This window comes from Castanea sativa, chromosome 8 (genome assembly GCF_040712315.1).
Source record: "Castanea sativa cultivar Marrone di Chiusa Pesio chromosome 8, ASM4071231v1".
NCBI classification, from domain to species: domain Eukaryota; kingdom Viridiplantae; phylum Streptophyta; class Magnoliopsida; order Fagales; family Fagaceae; genus Castanea; species Castanea sativa.
In genome coordinates this window covers 42638126-42658198 of record NC_134020.1, presented here as the reverse complement: position 1 = coordinate 42658198, position 20073 = coordinate 42638126, and the positions used below count along the sequence as shown (strand labels likewise).

General features: G+C 35.6%; 2 protein-coding genes across 2 annotated transcripts; one reads left to right on the top strand and one right to left on the bottom strand.

Annotated features, from left to right (window-relative positions):
- The first annotated feature begins 2227 nt into the window (after nucleotides 1-2227).
- On the top strand, nucleotides 2228-15114 carry LOC142608223 (DNA ligase 1-like). Its single transcript, XM_075779954.1, is given in 18 exon segments — nucleotides 2228-2343; nucleotides 2345-3098; nucleotides 4044-4160; nucleotides 5757-5858; nucleotides 5975-6091; nucleotides 7128-7358; nucleotides 7447-7541; nucleotides 8143-8230; nucleotides 9433-9564; nucleotides 11443-11555; nucleotides 11875-11976; nucleotides 12080-12141; nucleotides 12371-12442; nucleotides 12539-12612; nucleotides 12843-12899; nucleotides 14243-14320; nucleotides 14414-14491; nucleotides 14661-15114. Coding segments are annotated over 18 exon segments (2379 nt in total). The 5' UTR covers nucleotides 2228-2305; the 3' UTR covers nucleotides 14730-15114.
- A 2647-nt stretch (nucleotides 15115-17761) lies between these two features.
- LOC142608407 (uncharacterized) lies at nucleotides 17762-19492 on the bottom strand. Its single transcript, XM_075780181.1, has 2 exons — nucleotides 19336-19492; nucleotides 17762-19154 (listed from the first exon to the last, which is right to left on the bottom strand). Exons 1-2 carry the CDS (start codon nucleotides 19387-19389, stop codon nucleotides 18438-18440), a joined length of 771 nt encoding a protein of 256 aa, XP_075636296.1. The 5' UTR covers nucleotides 19390-19492; the 3' UTR covers nucleotides 17762-18437.
- Nucleotides 19493-20073: the final 581 nt, after the last annotated feature.

The following is a 20073-nucleotide window of genomic DNA, read 5'->3' as shown; positions in this document are numbered from 1 at the left end:
AATCACTTGAGCCTTTATGTTCCATTTTTTGCTAGACTTTTGGTGTTGGGCCACTTGTATTGTTGTGATAGAGGAATATGGGTTAAATAAAAAAGAAATAAAATGAAAACTTTCCTCAACACAAAGACAAACTCTTGAAGCTTGACCATTCCATTCTATCGATAAGGCACAATAAATTGGCCAACACATAATAAAAAAGGAATTAGAAAAAACAATTGACTAGTGGACGAACAATCTAAGGGGAGTTTTGGTTGATGTGAAATGTTAACAAAATAAGCTAAAAATAAAGAAGTTCCTTCACTCTTGTATACAAGGCTAGTTCATTTTGAAATCACTTGAGGCTTTATGTTCCATTTGGCTTGACTTTTGGTGTTGGGCCACTTGTATTGTTGTGATAGAGGAATATGGGTTCAAGTTATACAATAAGGTGTTTATAGTTGCTTCTATTTTGATTGTGCTTGTGAAATAAGTAGAGTCAAAAGCTAAAAGAGACAATATTCACAAGCATAACCAAAAATTGAAGGCAAAGGCCTTTTAGTTGAATTGACACCCAAAGTGCTTGAGGGATTGGGAGGAAAGAGTTTAAATTGTGAGGTTAGCAGCATATTGTAATTATCTCTAAAAAAAAAAACCAAAAGTTGAAAGAAACAATCTATTTTATTTGACCAACTTTGAGCAAGTGGTTAAGCTCAATGCTCTCTACCAAAGAAACATCTTTTTTTGCCCACAAAATACTTTACATAAAAATAACCATGAGCACTCTATACATGAATTTCTTAAACCGTATGTATTTGTTTATGCCTATAAGGCTTTCTAGACTCCCTCAAAATAGTAATAATACCCCCCGCATAGAATGCATAAGAGTTATAATTAGGGGTGTCCACACAACCTGGTGACCCGTTGGACTTGCCCGAAACTGACCGGCCACCACTCGAATCGATCAATCTGACAGTCGCCGGTGTGTTGCCACCCACAGAATCCAATCCGTTTAGGTTGGCTAGCGGGTTTCCTCCCTAAAAACCCAAGCCACCCGACCCGACCATAAAATCAACAAAATCTGGTGAGATCCAAAGCTTTTCTGACAAAGAGCTTCTTGAAATTCACTGCAATCCACCAGATCTAACGATATTTTTGATTTTTTTGACAAAGAGCAACATGAAAACCACTAGATCCAGCGAGATCTCATTGAGATTTAGTCCAGATTCGATGGATTCGGCCAAATATCAGCCAGATCTTGATCGATCCGGCGAAATATTGGCACTGACTTCAAAACTTGAAATTGACTAGCAACCTACTTGAAACCGATAGACCCAAACCAGATGATCCGACTATTAATACAGGTCAGTTTCGGTTTTGATTTTCACCCACCCAAAAAATTATGGTTGGGTCTGGGTTGGGCACAAACCCGACCCGACCTTACCCGTGGACACCCCTAGTTATAACTATAACATAAGGATAAATAAATTAGAAAGATTATGGGATTGATGAGATATTAATATCTGTGTAACTCTTTGATTGGTATAATATTCCATAGTAAATATAGTAAGAATAAAAATTATTTTTTATTTTTTATTAAAATACACCATGATATTTATCCCTTATGAGTAGATACTAGTTTTGGTTTTTAGGTATACATGTGATTTGAAACCTAAATATTTTATTCAATTATAAAAAATTTTATCAATTGAGTAAACTAAAATTTACAATATGATGGTAAATTTTACATAATCTTGAATCATGTGATGAGTTGAATTGTGAATTAAATCAATAAAAAAAAATTGGCAAATTATGGTGTTTGATCTTAATTTCAGAATGTGGATTGAAATCACCTCAATTTAAAGTTTAAATCTTTATCACTTTTGACTCAAGAAACTTATTGGTTTCAACTCCAATATGGTAATAATAGTAATAGGGTCCGATTAATGAATGTCCTACCCCTCAGGGCATTTATTAATAGATAATTTTAGAAAATTTGTATTTCACTTTTATGAAAAATATTAAAAAAAAACTATTAAAAATATCAATTACTCTTTTGTCTTAAAATTTGTATAAACAAAAATTCATAAACCAATATTTATAGGACATTCATTAATATTTAACGGAATAATAATATTTAAAAAAACCTCCAACATTTTAAAAATAAACCAAAAAAAAAAAAAATCCTTTAATACTCCCCAAGTGCAATCTTCCCGCCAATGCCTATTTCCCCTAAATTTGTTGGCTTCGTTTCTTAACAAAACCGCCACACTCTCTCTCTCTCTCTTTCTCTGGTCTCAAGCTCTATGCTCTCAGTCTCACTACGTTCATGCTACTACTACCACCACCCTACACTCTCACTCTCACTCTCACTCTCACTCTCTCGCTCTCGCTCAGCTCTCAAAACACTCTCTTCCTTTCTCGTCTCCACAAAACCCTTCTCTTCCAAAAACCCTAGCCTCACAATGTCGAAGCCCCCTTCCGCTTTCGACGCACTCATGTCCAACGCACGCGCCGCCGCCTCCAAGAAAAAGCCCCAATCTTCTTCTCCCAACAAGCGCAAAACCCTAGATTCCAACCCTCCCCAAAACCCCAAAACCGCCAAAATCCCCAATTCTTCGCCGCCTGGTAACGCCGTTTCCGACGCGAAACCCGAAGAGTCTAGCGAGACCAAGCAGGTTAAAGAGAATGGAAGCTGTGTTCAAGATCCTAATTTGACTGGGTTGGAGAAGAAGACGAAGGTGATCGGCGTGGAGGAGAGGGTTGCGCAATTGAAGAGCAAAATGCCGGAATTGAAGGAGAAGAAAGCAGGGGATTTTGATCCGAGATCGGTGGCGATTTGGGGCGAGGGCGAGCGTGTTCCGTTCATGTTTCTTTGTTTGGTTTTCGACATGATTTCGAACGAGTCGGGGCGGATTTTGACTACGGATATTGTGTGTAATATGCTGAGGACTGTGATGGTTACAACCCCAGATGATCTTGTGCCGATTGTGTATCTTTCGGCCAATAGGATTGCCCCGGCGCATGAGGGGACGGAGCTTGGAATTGGGGATGCTTCCATCATTAAGGCGCTTGCCGAGGCTTTTGGGAGGACTGAGGTGCAGGTTAAAAAGCAATACCAGGTACATTTGTTTTATCGGTTACGTAGCTGTATGAAAAAGTGTAAGTGTGTTATCTTTAGTCACTAATAGAATGCATAGATGAAAGGTTTGAATTGCCGATGAAACGTAGCAAGAGATATGAATGAAAAAAGTGGATGCTGATTTGATGAAATGTAGGAAGAGAAAAGATTGCAAAAATATAGGAATCTAACACATGGTTGGAATTTAAGCTGAAGTGTGGGGGAGGGGGGGGTCTAAGAATATTGAGATTAATAATTATATTGGAGGGCTTCGACTTTCTGGTTGCTGATTTCCTGGCAATGTGAGTGTTATGTAAGTTTTGAATTGCCTGCTTGAATGTAGTTTTTAAGTAAATAGAAAACATGGAAGATGCATTTGGTGGGTTCTTGAAAACGAAATGAAAAGGAGGGCTGGAAATAAGAACTATATGTGTGTGTGTGTATATATATATATATATTTTGATAAGTAGGAAATAAGAAAATAACAATAGAGAAGGCAAAAAGTTATTGAGGACAAGGAAAGTAATATGCAAAAATGACCAAATGGGCTTGAAGTTCTGGCAGAACTGTTCTTTTGATGCTAGGCTTCTGGACTCAGTATCTGTTTTATGATTTAAGTCTAAATTTTACTAAGTTTGGTCAGGTGGTGCTATGGAGGTTAACAGATTATATGAATTCAGGCTATAGCTTGTCTGTTTGTGTCCAGTCAGTGTGGAAATTAATAAAAGTTTCGCAAGATCTGCCTTTGTATGGATAAACATTGTTCACATTGCAACCTGCCTCATCTGTCAAATCCAGCTGGTTAGAAACCTCATTTTGATAGAATCCCAAATCTGTTCTGTTTTATTTTGTGAGTCCACTCCTATTTTTGGATTTATTGGTATCTATGACTTCAGTTCTTTTTGCCTTCTTTTTGAAGTTTATTTTGTTTTGTTCAAATTGTTAGGTTTTGGGAGACCTGGGTCTTGTTGCGAAAGCAAGCCGTTCATCTCAATCTATGATGCGCAAGCCTGATGCCTTAACTGTTACCAAGGTTTTTAATACATTCCAGCTCATTGCTAAGGTACAATATCTCCTTTTCCAAAGTTAAATTCATAATTCTAATTATTTTGAATTAGACTTCTATTGTTTGTCCATGGATTGATGTATTATGAGAATTGTTTTCTCTTATTTTTGCTTTTGTATTTGCGAAGCATTTGTGAATGCAATTTAGGGTTTTCTGTTGAAGATGTCAATAATATACTGCTTCAGAAAATGGGTTTATCCTTGTTTCAGAAGACTGATTATACTTGGAATCAACCAAAGTCAAAATTGGAGACTTGTGAGCATGTTTTTCATAATGAGGCTTCATGCTTTCTTAGTATTTTATTTATTATCATTAGGGGTGGCAAAAGCTGATCCCAGAAAATTTTTATTTTGAGGTTTGCATTATGGTTTGCAAGGTTGGACCCAATAGATCATGAATTCATGATAATCCTCATTCAGTAGACTGTCTTGGATAAGGATTATTATCAGGGGTGGAGTTTTTTAGTTCTTTCAGGGCATTTGACTCACACAACAGAGAACTTGCAGTGCCCTGCAGTTAGCTCAAAGGGTATATTTTCTTTTGGCAGGATACAAGAAGAATCTGAGTTTAAATTGGAAAGGACACAGATGTGAATATTGCTATGTGCTTTAGTGCATTGAAGATGTCTTGACAATGAAATTGATTTGAAACTGATTTATAACTAGGGATAGGATTCATTTAACTTCTTTTAGGAATTTTAATTATGCTAAAAAATATATAAAAAAACAACTTATTTTAGGAATTTTGTAGTTTTTGGTAGTCAGGGTTATAAAGGCCATTCTTTAAAAATGTGCCCACCACCTCCAAGTTATATCAGTTCTCAATTTTTAAGCTTATGTTTTTTAATTATTAACCCACAACCTTACCTTCCAACCAATTATTATGGGAGAAGTGCCAGTGAAGCTATAGCTTATTGGTATTTTAAATTTATTTTAAGTATTCATGTGTCTTTTGGTTGTAGGTATAATTAATATTTCGATTTAGAGTGTAGAATATATATGTTGTGATGGTTGGTTTGGGTTGTCCTACCATATTGAGTTTGGTTCTATATATTCTCCCCTTCAGTGCTTTATTTTTATTTTTTATCCTTTTCTAAAAATTGTTACCATCCTTCTTAGCTGTGTTGTTTGAAATGTTGAGCCTTTTGTTGTGGGCTTCTTCTATTATTTAATGCTATTTACCCCAACAGCACCCCCCCCCCCCCTGGTGGCGTGGGACAACTTACTACAGGATTTTGACTTTTCCTTTGTAGTTGACTTTAGAAAGAGCAAAAAATGTTGAATCATTGGATTTCTCAAAGTTTGTGATCCATGTTATGGCTTACACATCCTAAAACGGAGAATTATGATTAGTTTTTATTATATTTCTAGACTAATTTATTACTCCAATATAAATTGTATCTGTGAAACAAGTATTGTGGTGTTAATATGGATATACCCTGTGCAATATAATCTAGAGGCACTGTTGTTTGTTTGACAATGTTCAGGACTTGAATATTTGGGGAGGTGTGGGAACTCTGTAGCGGGGTTAAAAATTGGTTTTAGAAAGTACTCCTTTTGTAATTAACTTGTTCTTATGTTGAACTTTTGAAAGGAATCTGGGAAGGATAGTCAAGAGAAGAAAAAAAACCATATCAAGGGACTACTTGTTGCTGCCACCGATTGTGAGCCTCAATATCTAATTCGTCTACTTCAGGTTGCAAATTGGACATTTATCAGATATCAACTTGTTGACTCCTTTCTTTACTTATAAGAAAAAACTTGTTGACTCCTTTCTTCTTTTTAAAGCTTTTATGATTTTTTTTTTTGTAGGCAAAGTTGCGTATTGGATTGGCAGAGCAGACTCTTTTAGCTGCATTGGGTCAAGCTGCTGTACATACCCAAAAAGATTCTACACCACCTCCAAACATCCAGTCTCCTATACAAGAGGTGAGTTTCTTTCCTTTAGGTCTGGAAACATGCTGCAGTATGTCAGGTATTCTGACACTGTGGAAAGCCTTTTGTGTATATGTTTACCTAAGGTAAATGGTCTAGAAAAGGCATCACCTTGTAGGCATAACACTTGAGTTTGAAGTGTCCATGTCTCTTGACAGTTTTTATGATGTTAAACTGATTCTATCACTTTAACTATTCTGTATCTCATGGCAGTATGCGTTTGGGGTCAGGTTGGTGGTAGGTCATAGCATTGTATTCCGTGCCATTATATTTAAGTGGAAAGTATGCGATTTTTTTGACATGGAGTTAGAAATAAATAATAACAAAATACAAATATTTGTTTTGAGTTCATGTGTACTATTTGTACTTAATTGTGGTTAAGAGGTCCAGAAATAATATCTCATTAGTGGTGGTGCACCAATATTTTGTCAATGTTGTAGGGAGATAGGAAAATAGTTGGCAAAGAGCTTAGGAGGTTCCCAGTAGATAGTCCACACGTCTATGGTACAGTGAGTTCTTCTCAGGGTCTGAGAATGTGATCTGGTGAAAGGTCCAACATCTCATAAGTTCTAGAAAGAAATAGAATGTTGTCAAGATCTTAAGGTAATGGGTGAAATCTGCTAGTGCCAATAGACTAGTTCAAACAAAATCTTCTCCAACATGGGTGAGGTTGTGGGTTCAAGCCTTCCCGGCTGTAGATGTAATTACCAATAAAAGGAGGCAACATCTGTTATTTTGTCATGTGAAGCTCATTTGTATTGTGAGCAATGACCAGTTGCATTATAGCCCTTTTATTAGGTGCTAGAAAAAGGTTGGTTCTATATCACTGATAACCTCCCCCCCTCATTTTATTTATTCTTTTTTGACCTGTTCCATGTTGCTGTCAGATTTAGTTTTTGACTGAGTTTGTTAGATTTTACAAGTATTCTTAGTGGATGTAAATATTATGCCATTTTGGTTGACTTTGCATAAGTATTTTTTTGCTTTAATGTTCTCTTTTAGTTAGATTTTATGGTTGTGCTTGCATCAGGCTATGAAGATTGTTAAACAAGCATACTCTCTACTTCCTGTCTATGATAAAATAGTCCCTGCGCTTCTTAGTGGTGGTGTGTGGAATCTCCCAAAAACATGTAACTTTACACCTGGTGTTCCAGTTGGACCTATGCTAGCAAAGCCAACTAAAACGGTACAGGAGATTGTACGTAAATTTCAGGATTCTGAGTTTACCTGTGAATATAAGTATGATGGAGAACGTGCCCAGGTGATACTACCTAGTCCAACAACTAACCACCAACTTTGTACTGTTAAAGGTATATGTCATGTGCAATAACTTACTGTATTTGGCACAGATACATTACATGGATAATGGTTTGGTTGAGATATATAGTCGAAATGCTGAACGGAACACTGGAAAGTTTCCTGATGTTGTCATTACAGTTTCAAGGTAGATTTCTGTTATAGGTGATATTTCCTATCTGTTATATTGAATGTATGTTTTAATAGTATCTGTAGAAATCTCCATAAAATATCAAATTATGAGCAGGTTTCTCATATTTCTGTTTGTGGAGAAACTTTCATAAGTGAAAAATAGATCCTGTATTTACCAGTAAAATGTCAAAACATTTTTATTTAGGATAAAGTTTAGCTACAAGGAACAATAAAAAAAAAGATATCTCAGTAACGAAAACTATAGGGGGTTGTAGCCTAAGGCTACAACTCCACTTAATATCTCTCTTTTTATTTATTTATTATTTTTTATCACTTTATGACATTTAGTTCCTTTCTTCACAATGTTATGTCACTAGATCCTGTGGTTACCAATAGAATGTCCAATCATTTTTGCTCTTATCACTTTATCATCATTGAGTTCCATTCTTCACAATATGTCACGTGCTAGCCTAGGGTATAACATTTGTATTGGTAGTCAATTTATGTGTTAGAGTAAGTGGTGTTCACTGCTTGTTTGCATGTTAAATTAGTACTTCAGTCGATTAGTAGACAGTTTATTATCCTTATAGTTGCTAATGTTTACCATCAGTATGCAGGTTAAAGAAGTCATCTGTTAGATCATTTGTTCTGGATTGTGAACTTGTTGCTTATAACCGTGAAAAACAGATTATTCTTCCCTTCCAGGTAAAGTGTCTTCATATTTAACTGATGTATTCCTATATCATTCTTTATAGACGCAATGATTCAGCATTAATCAGGAATTCAGTCTCAATACCCCGTCAGAGTTCAAAATGGAAACAAATACTTCAAACCCATAAAAAAATCTTTTATAATTGTAAAAATATATGAAAGATGTCTACAAAGTGGTCCAAGTGAGAGGAAAAGTTAGTAACTCATTTTTGTTTTGGGTTAAACAGCACAGGAAGAAGTCAGAACATTGAATAAAGGGGAATGTATATAATTTTTTTTCAAGGCAGTGGCACATTGACCCTATTTTGGACCCTGCCCTGAATTTGTTTTTATGCCATTACATATTGATAAGATGTGTGGCATTTCATTTGTTCATAAATGTCCCAGGCATATTGAAGCAACAACTAGATTTACATCAGTTCATGTTGTTTTATTCTTTTGGACTTTTATATTCCTATTAAACTATGTTGCATGGTAGTGGGTCCTGCCACAAGTATTGGGTTTCTGCAAGTTCAAAAATTTCAGTTTTAGGGAGGAGATGGGGGGGGGGGGGGGCAGTGGGGTTGTGTATCTGTGGTTTACTCTCCGGGGTTGGGTCCAAGGGCCTTGCCTTGGTGAGGTTCCATGCCATAAAAAAAAAAAAATTAGGGAGATGTCATAAAATAAAGTCGTAGACGACAGTGTTATAACTTATATGCTGATTTTATTCTTAGAAACATTTGCTAGTTTCATAAATCGACTATAATATATGGAAGTTCAAAATGAATGATGCAAAAAAAAAAAAAAATATGCTTAAGATGATGTTAGGACTGGTACATCTTTCATTCTGCTTCATTGGAATTGTCATGAGAAAGTAATAAAAATTCTTATGGTTTTCTTGATTTCTTGGTTAATTTTTGGTCTCACAAAACGTTTTATATTTTCATAGGGATTAGCCAGTTAGCCTTGGCTTTATCATATAAATTGTTCATCTTGCTATATGTGCCTTATCCTATTGGTCAGGGCCATCTATTTACCTGTTATGCTTTTCCATCATTCTCAAGGGAAGAAATAATTAAAACCTTTTGAAGAGAACTTTTGATTGATTTATTTTCTTTGTTTGGTGAAAATATCTATTTGTTAACCCATGGCTCCTTGTAGTTGTCAATAGGCTTTGTTGAGCTGAGTGGTATTCTTATAAATGTATATTATGACAGACCCTCAGCACTCGAGCTCGTAAAAATGTGGATGTGAGTGATATCAAGGTTGATGTTTGCATATTTGCTTTTGATATGTTATATCTTAATGGCCAACCGCTTCTTCAGGAGGAACTTAAAGTTCGTAGGGAGGTATGACCTTTTTCATCTTTGCTGATTTAGTGCTTTTTATTGCTCGTGTGTTTGCCCTCTAGTATTTAATAGTATTATCTATATTTGGTGTTTGTCCTGACATCTAAGTTGGTACTTTATTCTGCTGACAATTTGTGTGATTCCCTTTCTTCATGAATGGTTGCCAATTCATCATGTGACTGCACAACTCATGCATCATAATTATTTATCACATGTGACAAAAATATAACTGATGAAGTCCACCATGAAAATTTCAATGGTCTATTGTACGTCATACAGTTATCAGTCTGGTTTGAATACCTAGTTGAATCATGTCTGTTGGAATCTTGTTCTTGATTCACCATCAAATTGTTACAATTCTTCCATAGATGACATGGTGGAGTCCTCACCTCTAGTTCAGCATTTATGATATTGGAGGTTACTTCATGGTTTTCTATACTTTTGCCATGCAATATGTGGTATGTAGTGCAACATTATGTTATGATCTTAGTATCCCACATTGCTTAAATGTAAGCTTAAACATGTGTTTATAAGCTCTTGGGCACCGTCCCCTTGCAAGTTGGTTTTCAAGGGTGAGTTCTACCCATGGGTTCCCAACATTTGGTATTAGAGCTAACCAACACCTTGAGTAATTAGGTGTAACTCATTGAATATGGGATCAAATGAGTTGTGGTTTTGTGGTCGGATCCCAAAGGGGACGACCTAGAGGCTAGATTAAAATAATTGATAGGTGAGTGGAGTCACCAAAAGAGGAAGGGCTACCATTGGGTTAGTGTCGCTAGAGTGAGTCGTCGTGAACATCGGCTACAGAGCGTGGTGGTATGTTATGATTCTAGTGTCCCACATTGCTTAAGTGTAAGCTTAAACATATGTTTATAAGCTCTTGGGCACCTTCTCCTTGTAAGCCGGTTTTCAAGGGTGAGTTCTACCAATGGGGTTACAACACATTATTAATGTAGTTGGCATGACACAGCAATTGTATAAACAACTTCATTAGGAAGATACCATCCAAACTTTGATATTAACAGTTTTTTCTCCCAATTATTGTCAGTAATTTTCTTGTAAATCATATTGGCACTTACATTTTGGCTTGTCATGATCCACTTTCCATGTATGTGTTAATTTTCATGCACTCAATATGGAGCATGAGAAGTTAATAGTGGTCTGGGAATGGTGTTGCCTATCTTTTACCCCGTAAATGGTTGTCGACAGCAATGGTTGGACTATGAGGATCTATGTTGCTTGGACCCTTCAATTTGCAGTCATACCTGTGTTAACATAACACGACACAGGTGTGTATATGGGGTTTCTGATCTTTGCCTAATACTACAGATACTTCTCTTTGTGATCCTTTGCTCTGTATAAATTTAGTAATCATGTATTTGCTTCATATGCATGTGGCGTGTTCTATCAATACCATACGTTTTGGCCACATATCGTAGGGACTAAACACATACATGCCCCTGACACCTGTTCCCAAGTCCAAGCATCATAGTTGAGGATCTCAATAATAATGTAGTTAATCTGATGATTAACTTAAAGAATCAGTTGTACTCGACAAGGTTATTGAGCAGTAACAGAGCACTGATGCTTGTTGAGAGATAGGAGAGTAAAGTTACTTGAGTGGTTTTATGGAGTTTTGGAGGATGATGCCCTGGTGGTGTGATGTTTCTATTAGATTGTTATGTATATACAATCTTTTAGTTTTTTAATTGATGGTCCTTTGACTAAACATATCCATTGCAGGAATGGCATTATTTCAATTGGGGAGATCTGATTTTTATGTGTTATTGTTGTTTATTTTCTGGGTCTGGATTTATGCATCTGAGTCAGAGCATGATAATATAATCATACCTCTGGGCTTGTCAATTTGTGCAGCATCTATATGGCTCTTTTGAGGAAGAAGCTGGATTTTTCCAGTTTGCAACTGCAATAACATCAAATGATTTAGATGAAATACAGAAATTTCAAGACAGTGCGGTTAATGCAAGGTATCCCTTTCATAATTTGGTAGGGCATGGTGGGGACATGAATTCATAAGGTGATATTATTCAAGGTTGTTGATGTGTTATTTTTCCATTAAATCACATCAATATAGCAACTTGAATGCAAATGCATTTCACTAATGAATATCCTCCTGGTTACATAGACATAAATTGCAAGCGTTAATGTCTTGAATCATTTTTACTCTCAGAATGTTTAATAGGCAGAGTCTCCTTAGCCTGATCACTTGCCTTCTCATTAAGATGGTTTAAAAAAAAAAATTGAACTACTACTCTTATTACGTTACTAATTAATCTTGGTTTGCAGTTGTGAGGGTTTAATTATCAAAACATTGACTAAAGATGCTACATACGAGCCTGCAAAGCGGTCACTTAACTGGCTAAAATTGAAGAAAGATTACATGGATAAGTAAGGAGTAAAATTACATGAAGAAGGATTACATATCAGCCTCTTATCCATATTTTTACCATGACTTATGATTTTCTTTTTATTTATTGGCTATGCTCTGCAGTTTAGGGGACTCACTAGATTTGGTACCTATTGCTGCTTTCTATGGCCGTGGGAAGCGTACAGGTAACTGAAAAAAACGCATTTTCAGTTGAAATAGTACATGCAAGCACGTGTTTCTTTTTTTCTTTTTTGCTTCTAGTAACCAAACCCAGGGTTAAATTGACAATTACACATTATGTTTCTTTCTGTATGATGTATAGGCTGTGCTATCTTTCTTTTCCTCTTCTGTCAGTGCCATAATCTTAAGTTGAAGCCTATTTTTCATTGATGGTGATATACTGTTTCTCGTTAGGTTTCTATGGTGCCTTTCTCCTTGCTTGTTATGACAGCAATAATGAAGAATTTCAAAGCATTTGTAAAATAGGTGAGTCAAATATGTGATTTTGCAGCTGGTCGCTCACTATTGAGTGTTTTTACCTAATTATTATCATCTGGTCTAATATTTGAATGTGATTGGTAGGCACTGGGTTTTCTGAAGAAGTGCTTGAAAAATGTTCTACCAATCTCGCTTCTAAAGTGATTCCTGAACCAAAGGTCTGCGCTTGTTTCTTTCCTTCTGATGTTCCCTCTAAAGGGTTGTTTATAGTTACTGCTCCTGGTATAATTTTACTTGCTACTTTCAAGTTCTAACATTCTTCTCATTTAGCTTGCAATTCATTAAGAGGAATTCTGTTACAGATGTCCTCTATTTTGAATAAAGTTTATAATGCTTCTAGTTTTTAAAATTTAATAAAAAAAAAAACTAACATTCTTATAAATTCCAGTCGTACTACCGGTATGCAGATTCAATGAATCCAGATGTATGGTTTGAACCTGCTGAGGTAACAATTTTGTCTTTTTGGTTTATTGTAAATATTCCTTTTAACTCCTTTCCTTTTGCTTTTGTTTCCCATCTTTTTCTCAAAACTTGCAAATTGAGCTTCTTGAGTCTTCACAGTTCACATCATTATTGTTGTATGCTATTGCTATGTTTGTTTATTGTAAATATTCCTTGTTTCCTGTCTTTATGTTTTTGCTTTCCATCTCGTTTTCATAAGTTGCAAATGAGCTTCTTAAGTCACATGTATGTGTTTGTTTGGGAATAATTTTTCTTACTTTTTGCTGAAAATATTTTGTTGAAAGTGTGCTAAAGTATATACTTGTACCTTGAAAAAATTTGAAAAAGTGAAAAAGGCGGGAAAAAGTGAAGTTTTAAAAAGCGGTACATAAAAGCTAAAAAACTAAAAGCTGAGCTTATAAGCGGATGCCAAATAGATACGTAATGTGCTGTATTCTATATGATGAAAGTAGTGATCATATGGAACTTTTCTTCCTTATAAATGACAGAAAGTTTTTATGACTGTCCCTGGATCCTGTCTTATGGACTGAGTGAGCAAGACCTGGACCGGTATTGTTGACACCCTAGGGATTCTAAAATTCCCATCATCTATAGAGATATTCTCAGCACCTATATATCATAAAATGAACAGGTTTGTGTTTGATACATCATGAGAGGCAACTATCAAATCCTTGTAATGGGAATACTGGAGTTCTCTATTAAAAAACCAAGAAATGTTTTCAAATAATGTGAGAACTCTGTATGTTTACAAATTGGTAGAATTCTATTTTTTACTATCCTTGTTAGTGTTTGGCCTTTCCTGCTCTCCTGCTGTATCTTTACTCTTTACGAATACTGGAGACATTGAGGATCGATACATGAATCTGTGCAAGTTATTATTATATTTTCATTTCTTTGTGTGTGTAGTAATTGTCTAGGATTTGAGGATTGCATACATACTGCACATTTTAGATACAGTACTTTTGCCCAGATAACTGTTGTTGACTGCTCTATTGACAACAAAATTTGGTAGTTTAAAACTTCAAATCATTGTTTAAAACAATGACAATTGTTTAATTTGCTTGATCTGTTCTGGATACTTTTGGGTTATCATTATATTTTTTTTCCTTTTCTTTTAGCCTCCATATGGTTGTTGAGGAATTCTGATGATAAAGAAAAAATTAACGAAAATAAAAATTAGAAATAACTTCTGTATTTTAATTTGGGTTCTTAAAAATGCCAAAAAAAAATTGAAGAATAATTACACCAGTGATAATTTGGATGAGTGTTGTAAACTCACAATCGTGCAGCTCCTTTTCATGCATATGTTGTGTAATTGTCTTCCAGGTCTGGGAGGTGAAAGCTGCAGACTTGACTATTAGCCCTGTTCATCGTGCTGCAGTTGGCATAGTGGATCCAGATAAGGTTGATTGGATATATGATATTGACTTGTTTTTATAATAAACACAATGGATAAGCTGCTTTCTTCATCATCTAATTTCATTTATTTTTGAAAAGGGCATTTCTCTTCGATTTCCTCGGCTGATGCGTGTCCGTGAAGATAAGAAACCAGAGGAGTCCACATCGTCCGAGCAGGTGAGCAACAATCTTTATTATTTCATTATAGGATTGCAGAATAAAGAGGGAAATAAATTAAAAATATGAAGAGGAATTCTAAATTACTTCTTCTCCACTCTTTTGTTTGAACTCAATGTATTTTGTTTATTCTTTTAGTATTTTTTTCAATTTAATTTTGTATTTTTAGGTGGCTGAGATGTATAATTCTCAAAAGCACAATCATCCGAACGATCAAGATGATGATGAAGATGATTGAGGAACAGCAATTTGTGGAGATGTTTCCTGTGTAAAAGAACAGCAGCTTTGTCAATGCAGCCAATGTGAGTATAATATTAATGCAAATTTTTGGCATTCAACCATACAACCCAATTGGCGAGTGCCTTATCACTGTAGGATGCATCATAGAGGAGTTAGGCTATGATGTTATCTGCACTGAAAAATTTCATGATATGGACTCGCTATGAATTCTAACAATTATTCCTGTATCTGCGGTTGCAGAATTAACTGCCCTGTCATGTAGAAAAATTTTCCTGTATGTGCTATTGAACAATCACAGTTTGTACATAAAATTTCATGCAATACAATGATTTTGTGTTGCATTGAGTATATTTCCAGACATGTTTTTACTCTGATAATAGTTACAATACCTGATTACATATGGGTTGAACCTCTTTTTTTTTTTTTTTGGGGGGGGGGGGGGGGTGTTAACATTATGTGTATCAAACATGTTGCTATACCGTGGGTTCTAATTAGCTCAATTGGTAAAGTCTTTGATGGTTGAATAAAAGATCTGGGATTCAATTCCCGCCTATATCAAAAACTGATTAATGTTTTGGTCTAATAATAAAGAGTTATCATCAGGAGCGATCGTCATAGGTTGAAACTATCTCTCAAAAAACATGTTGGTGTACCATTATTATATTACGAGGCTTAAGAAGGATATCTGGTTTTGAAATCAAGCATATGAGATGATTAAAGTGAAAGCTTTCAAACAAGAATGTTCTGATATGTTTGTATAACTGATTTGTTTTTATTAGTTTTTTTAGCAACCAATCATAAATTGAATACCCAGTAATGTTATAATTATACACAAGAAAGAAATGAAAAAAATAAAATAAAATATAGGCACGGTCTAAGTTGACAAGAAGTCACATGGCCATCTTTATAATTGTGAGAGTCCAATTTGCATGAGATAATAGACTTTGTGTTATCCTTGTGATTCCGTTTTGGGTCTTTGTATGGGTTTACAAAGCATTTTAGTTGCCATTGCCAGCTCAACAAAAAAAGGTTCTGGAACAAAGGGAATTTTGTCAAAAAATGTTTGGTCTAAGTGTGTGTAGAATTAGTCCAATCCTTCTATGGGCTAGGCCTAGAATGTTAGACGTCCATGTCTCTGTGGTGGCTTTCCTTTTCAAACCTCCAAATCGCCAGTAAGGTTATTCAAGATACATGTACAAGTCAGTGCTAATGATGGTGCTAAGTTGATGGGGACGTTTGCCATGTGCGGAGAGAGAGAGAGAGAGAGAGTTGAGTTGAGTTGGGAGGTCTTGTCTAATTCTATTTCAATGAAATAAACCCCCTAATCCTAATCCTATGGTCTTTGGTCAAGGGGTCTCGATCCTAACCAAAGAAAACTTTTACATTGATCGTCCTCCTCTCCTCTGTGCCGTGTGGACTAGACAAACACACCGCTCACTTATTTTTTGGGTTTTGTGCCTAACATTCTTATCACCTCTACAATTCAATGTCACTTAGTGAATTCGGTTAGAGATACAATCCTTGTTTGTTCCCTCTTTTTTTAATATCCGATTATTCCTTTTTGTGGGTTTATGGCTGCGGATCCATTCCAACTCTTCATCAAATAATTGCTGTTATTATCAAGACTTGTAGCTTAATTGACGCATCTTCATGTATAAAATGCTTGAGAGTTTAGGAGAAATATGATTCGAGATGTGGGGTTATTACTATAGCTTTTTTTATATATATATTTTTTTAAATGTTGTTATCCTTGAATCAAAAATTTGCATAGGGTTCTTTATTAGCTGCACTTGGATGATTTATTAGTCTGTTTGGTTGTGTTTTCAGAAAATGGTTTTGAACATTGATTTCAAAGAACATAAATAAAAAATAAAAGAACAAATGCAAAATTCACAAATATGTTTTTTGTCCCCCCCTATATATACTGAAAACAATAAAGTTTGAGAAGTCACCATTTCCGTTCTGGGAATTAATAAAAAACGCCTATTTTGAGTTATAGTTTTCAAAAAACTGAATATCAAAACATGTCTAAACTATAAACTATTTTTATTTTTAAGAATCAAATAAATGACAACTGTTATCTGTGAACAATTTCCAACAAGCCTTTAGCTTCATTATCAGTTGTGGGTATCCTATTAGAAACGGAAAATTGACGCATCTGTGTCATTGAATTAATCTTGATACTGTATGAAAGGATTTACTATTCTCATGGGCCAGTGAGAATTAAATTGCAAGGTCCATGTGACAGCTGAAGGTGAAGACCTGTGAATTGTGCGTACTGTGTATAGGTGTGATTTGTGAAGTGGTTTACTTACCAGGGTTGGGTCCAAAGGGCCCCTCCCTTGGTCAGGTTCCAACTAAAAAAATAAAAGAAGAAAAAAAGTGTGGATTGTGAATTACGCCCAACATAGCAAAATTGAAGAATAAGCGAGTAATTTTGCTCGTAGTGGAAACAGGCAAATTGATTTGGATAGCTGAAGGTCAAGACCAATAAATGAATTTTTTCTATGTAGATGTGTGAAATGAGATCTAAGCACAAAGAAGCAAAATTGGAGTAATTTTTGTTTATGCATGTCTAGTGAATAATGATATTTTGCTCCTAGTTGAAATTCCATGATTTGGACATCTAAAGGTGGAGACCCAAGTAATGAAATTTGTCTATGTAGACTTGTGAATTGTGATTTGTGAATTGAAGACCACGCCATTATGCTTTCATTTGCAATTCAAAGTAATATATTACAAAATTGCTCAGTCATTGTAATTTGTCCAGTAGTACTGCAATTTCATTTGCTACTTGGATATCTTAACCATTATTTGCTTAACTCGGGAAAGAGGGGATGGATTAAGCTAATGATAGACAATTTTAGCTCCATTAAAAAAAAAAAAAAAAAAAAAGCATAAACAAAGTGAGTGGAGGCAGACACAGAGACAAAAGAGGCTTTAGTGAAATAGTCATAAATAAATAAACAGAGACGAAGAAGAAGATATTGTTGATATTAAGAAACAAAAGATTAGAGGTAAAGACTCCAATAATAATCAAACTATACTTTGCATTAATAAAATCATACATCACACCAAAGTGGTAGATCCTGATTCTGATTTGTGGGTTCCACTCAAACCCCCGACAAGCAAGGCAGAGGCTCTCTCTAACCCTTGCTGGTTGTTAACCATACCTATCCCTTCTTCCCAAACCTTAACAACTCCACACCCATCAGCTTTAAATCTTTCATGTAGTAATCCCTATCTCTCTCTCTCTCTCTCTCTCTCTGTTCTGCCTCTCACTCACTCACTCACTCACACACACACACACACACACACACACAGGCGCGTGCTGAGCTATACTATCAGAGTTACAATTTTAATCACACAACAACATTAGAGAAATCAAACCCCCTTTCACATCATAGGGGTAAAAACTAAAAATGTGAAGAAGAAAAAAAAAAAAGAGACAAAAATCTGCACCCGAAATACCCGGTAGAAAGTAGCCTAGAACATGAAGCTCTTTCTCTTCTCTTCAGTGAGTTAAAAAAAAAAAAGAAAAAAACTTGGGGATAGGTTCTTTTGCCTAGAACAAACTTCTGTACAAAATGCTAGATCAGTCACATACCCAACTTCCAATTTAATCTGCTCACTAGCCTATACTATTGTAGTATTAAATTCTAAAAATTATAATGGCAAATATGGGGATTACTGTTTAAATTTGTAGTCAGTGCAGAACAAGCCTTTGGTATTTGGTCTCTGTAGGGGAATCAGAGCCTTCACAAAGAACCCTTTTTCTATTGACTCTTCCACAGTTGGTGAGAGTGTTGCAACCATTAATGTTGAACAAAGAGTCTTGGGGGAGGAGTTGTGGTGGTGGTGGTGCTGTTGCTGAAGGAATGGTCACAGGAGGAATTTCAAAGGTTTCAAGTGGTGGTGGTGGGTGTCTCCACTGAGGAAGTGGTCCAGCTAGAAGTAGAGTTTGAAGAAGTGGACCAGCTTTCATCACTGCCTGTAAAAGCTTACCTTTTTCAGGTAATGGCTTCTCAGGCACTAGCTCTAGTGATGATTGTGATGGAGGAGGCAATTGGGGTGGTGGAATTGGGTCAACAATTGGAGAGGAAACAATGCTCTCCTCACAATCTGAGGATGAGAAGCCATTGTTGGAGTCAATTCCTCTTCTGGGTTCATCTTCAATGCTGGAAATTCCTGAGAGAGGAGCTGCCTGTTGTTGGTGTTGGTGTTGTTGGAATATCAGCTTCTCAATGAGGAGTCTGTGACATTTCTCTTGCGCTTCATCTTTTTCTCTGATGGTTTTCTCAAGCAGATCTTTGAGATGAAGTAATTGATCATCTCTCTTTCGAAGCTCCTCTTGAACTGCCATTTTTGTTTGTTCAAGCTCCAGAGTAGTGAACAACAGGGAATGTCTTAGCTCTTCCATGGTCTGTATGATCAAAATAAAGAATACCCAGAAACAATTAGCTCTCATATAGCAAAGTAAGAGACCCCATTATGCATTTTTAAGCTCTAGTAAGAAAGAGCTAATTTTTTTTCACTACATAAAACCAAAACATAGTAAACTAATAATTGTTCAAAATATATCATTATATAGAAGAAACCTCTACCTTCCCTTGACAGTAGTAAACCAAGTTGAGAAGAGGACTACGCTGGTTGTCCATCTTCTATAATTAGACAGAAAAAATTGAACCAAGTAGTTCTGAGAGAGAGAGAGAGAGAGAGAGAGAGAGAGGGAAACTGGTAAAGGGGATGTGGGGTTTTTTGAGTGGCTCTTCTACCTCTTATAATAAGTACATGGGTGTCACTGTTTTTGTGTTTGTTCTCTACTATGCTTTTCTTGCTAGGGGTTGGACAAAAGCACAAAAGGCCAAAAGCCTAGCAAGCCAATTTCTAACATGCTATGCAGAGACAGAGAGAGTAACAGTCTTTTATTACCGAGTCTATGGTTCTACGCACAAACAAGCGCGGGGAATCGTTTATCAGCGACAAAAGCGGAAGAATATGAAAACGGCTTCCTTATTTACTTTTACCAAACACTTCCATATAGATTGGATATTACAAATGATGTTATTATTGATAGGAACCCAAACTATGTATAGAGTAAAATGTAAAAAAAAATTTCTTTTAAGTTTCTATATATATAATTATAATGACCTTGATTTGACAAAGAGAGAGGTTGTTGTGGGTTTTGCCACTTTAAATAATATTATTAAACAACACAATTAGTAAAATATTATTTCAAAATTGTTCTAATTTTTAATAATGAGCATGATAAATTTGAACTTATAACGTTGGTTTTTTTTATTAATGATTTTACAGCTAGAACAAGACACTTGTGTATTAGG

Excerpts from the sequence above, each read along its gene's own strand:
- LOC142608407 (XM_075780181.1), bottom strand. The coding sequence starts at position 19,389 with ATGGACAACCAGCGTAGTCCTCTTCTCAACTTGGTTTACTACTGTCAA. Across the intron at positions 19,155-19,335 it reads TTTACTACTGTCAAGGGAAG|ACCATGGAAGAGCTAAGACA; the intron begins GTAGAGGTTTCT and ends TTGATCATACAG.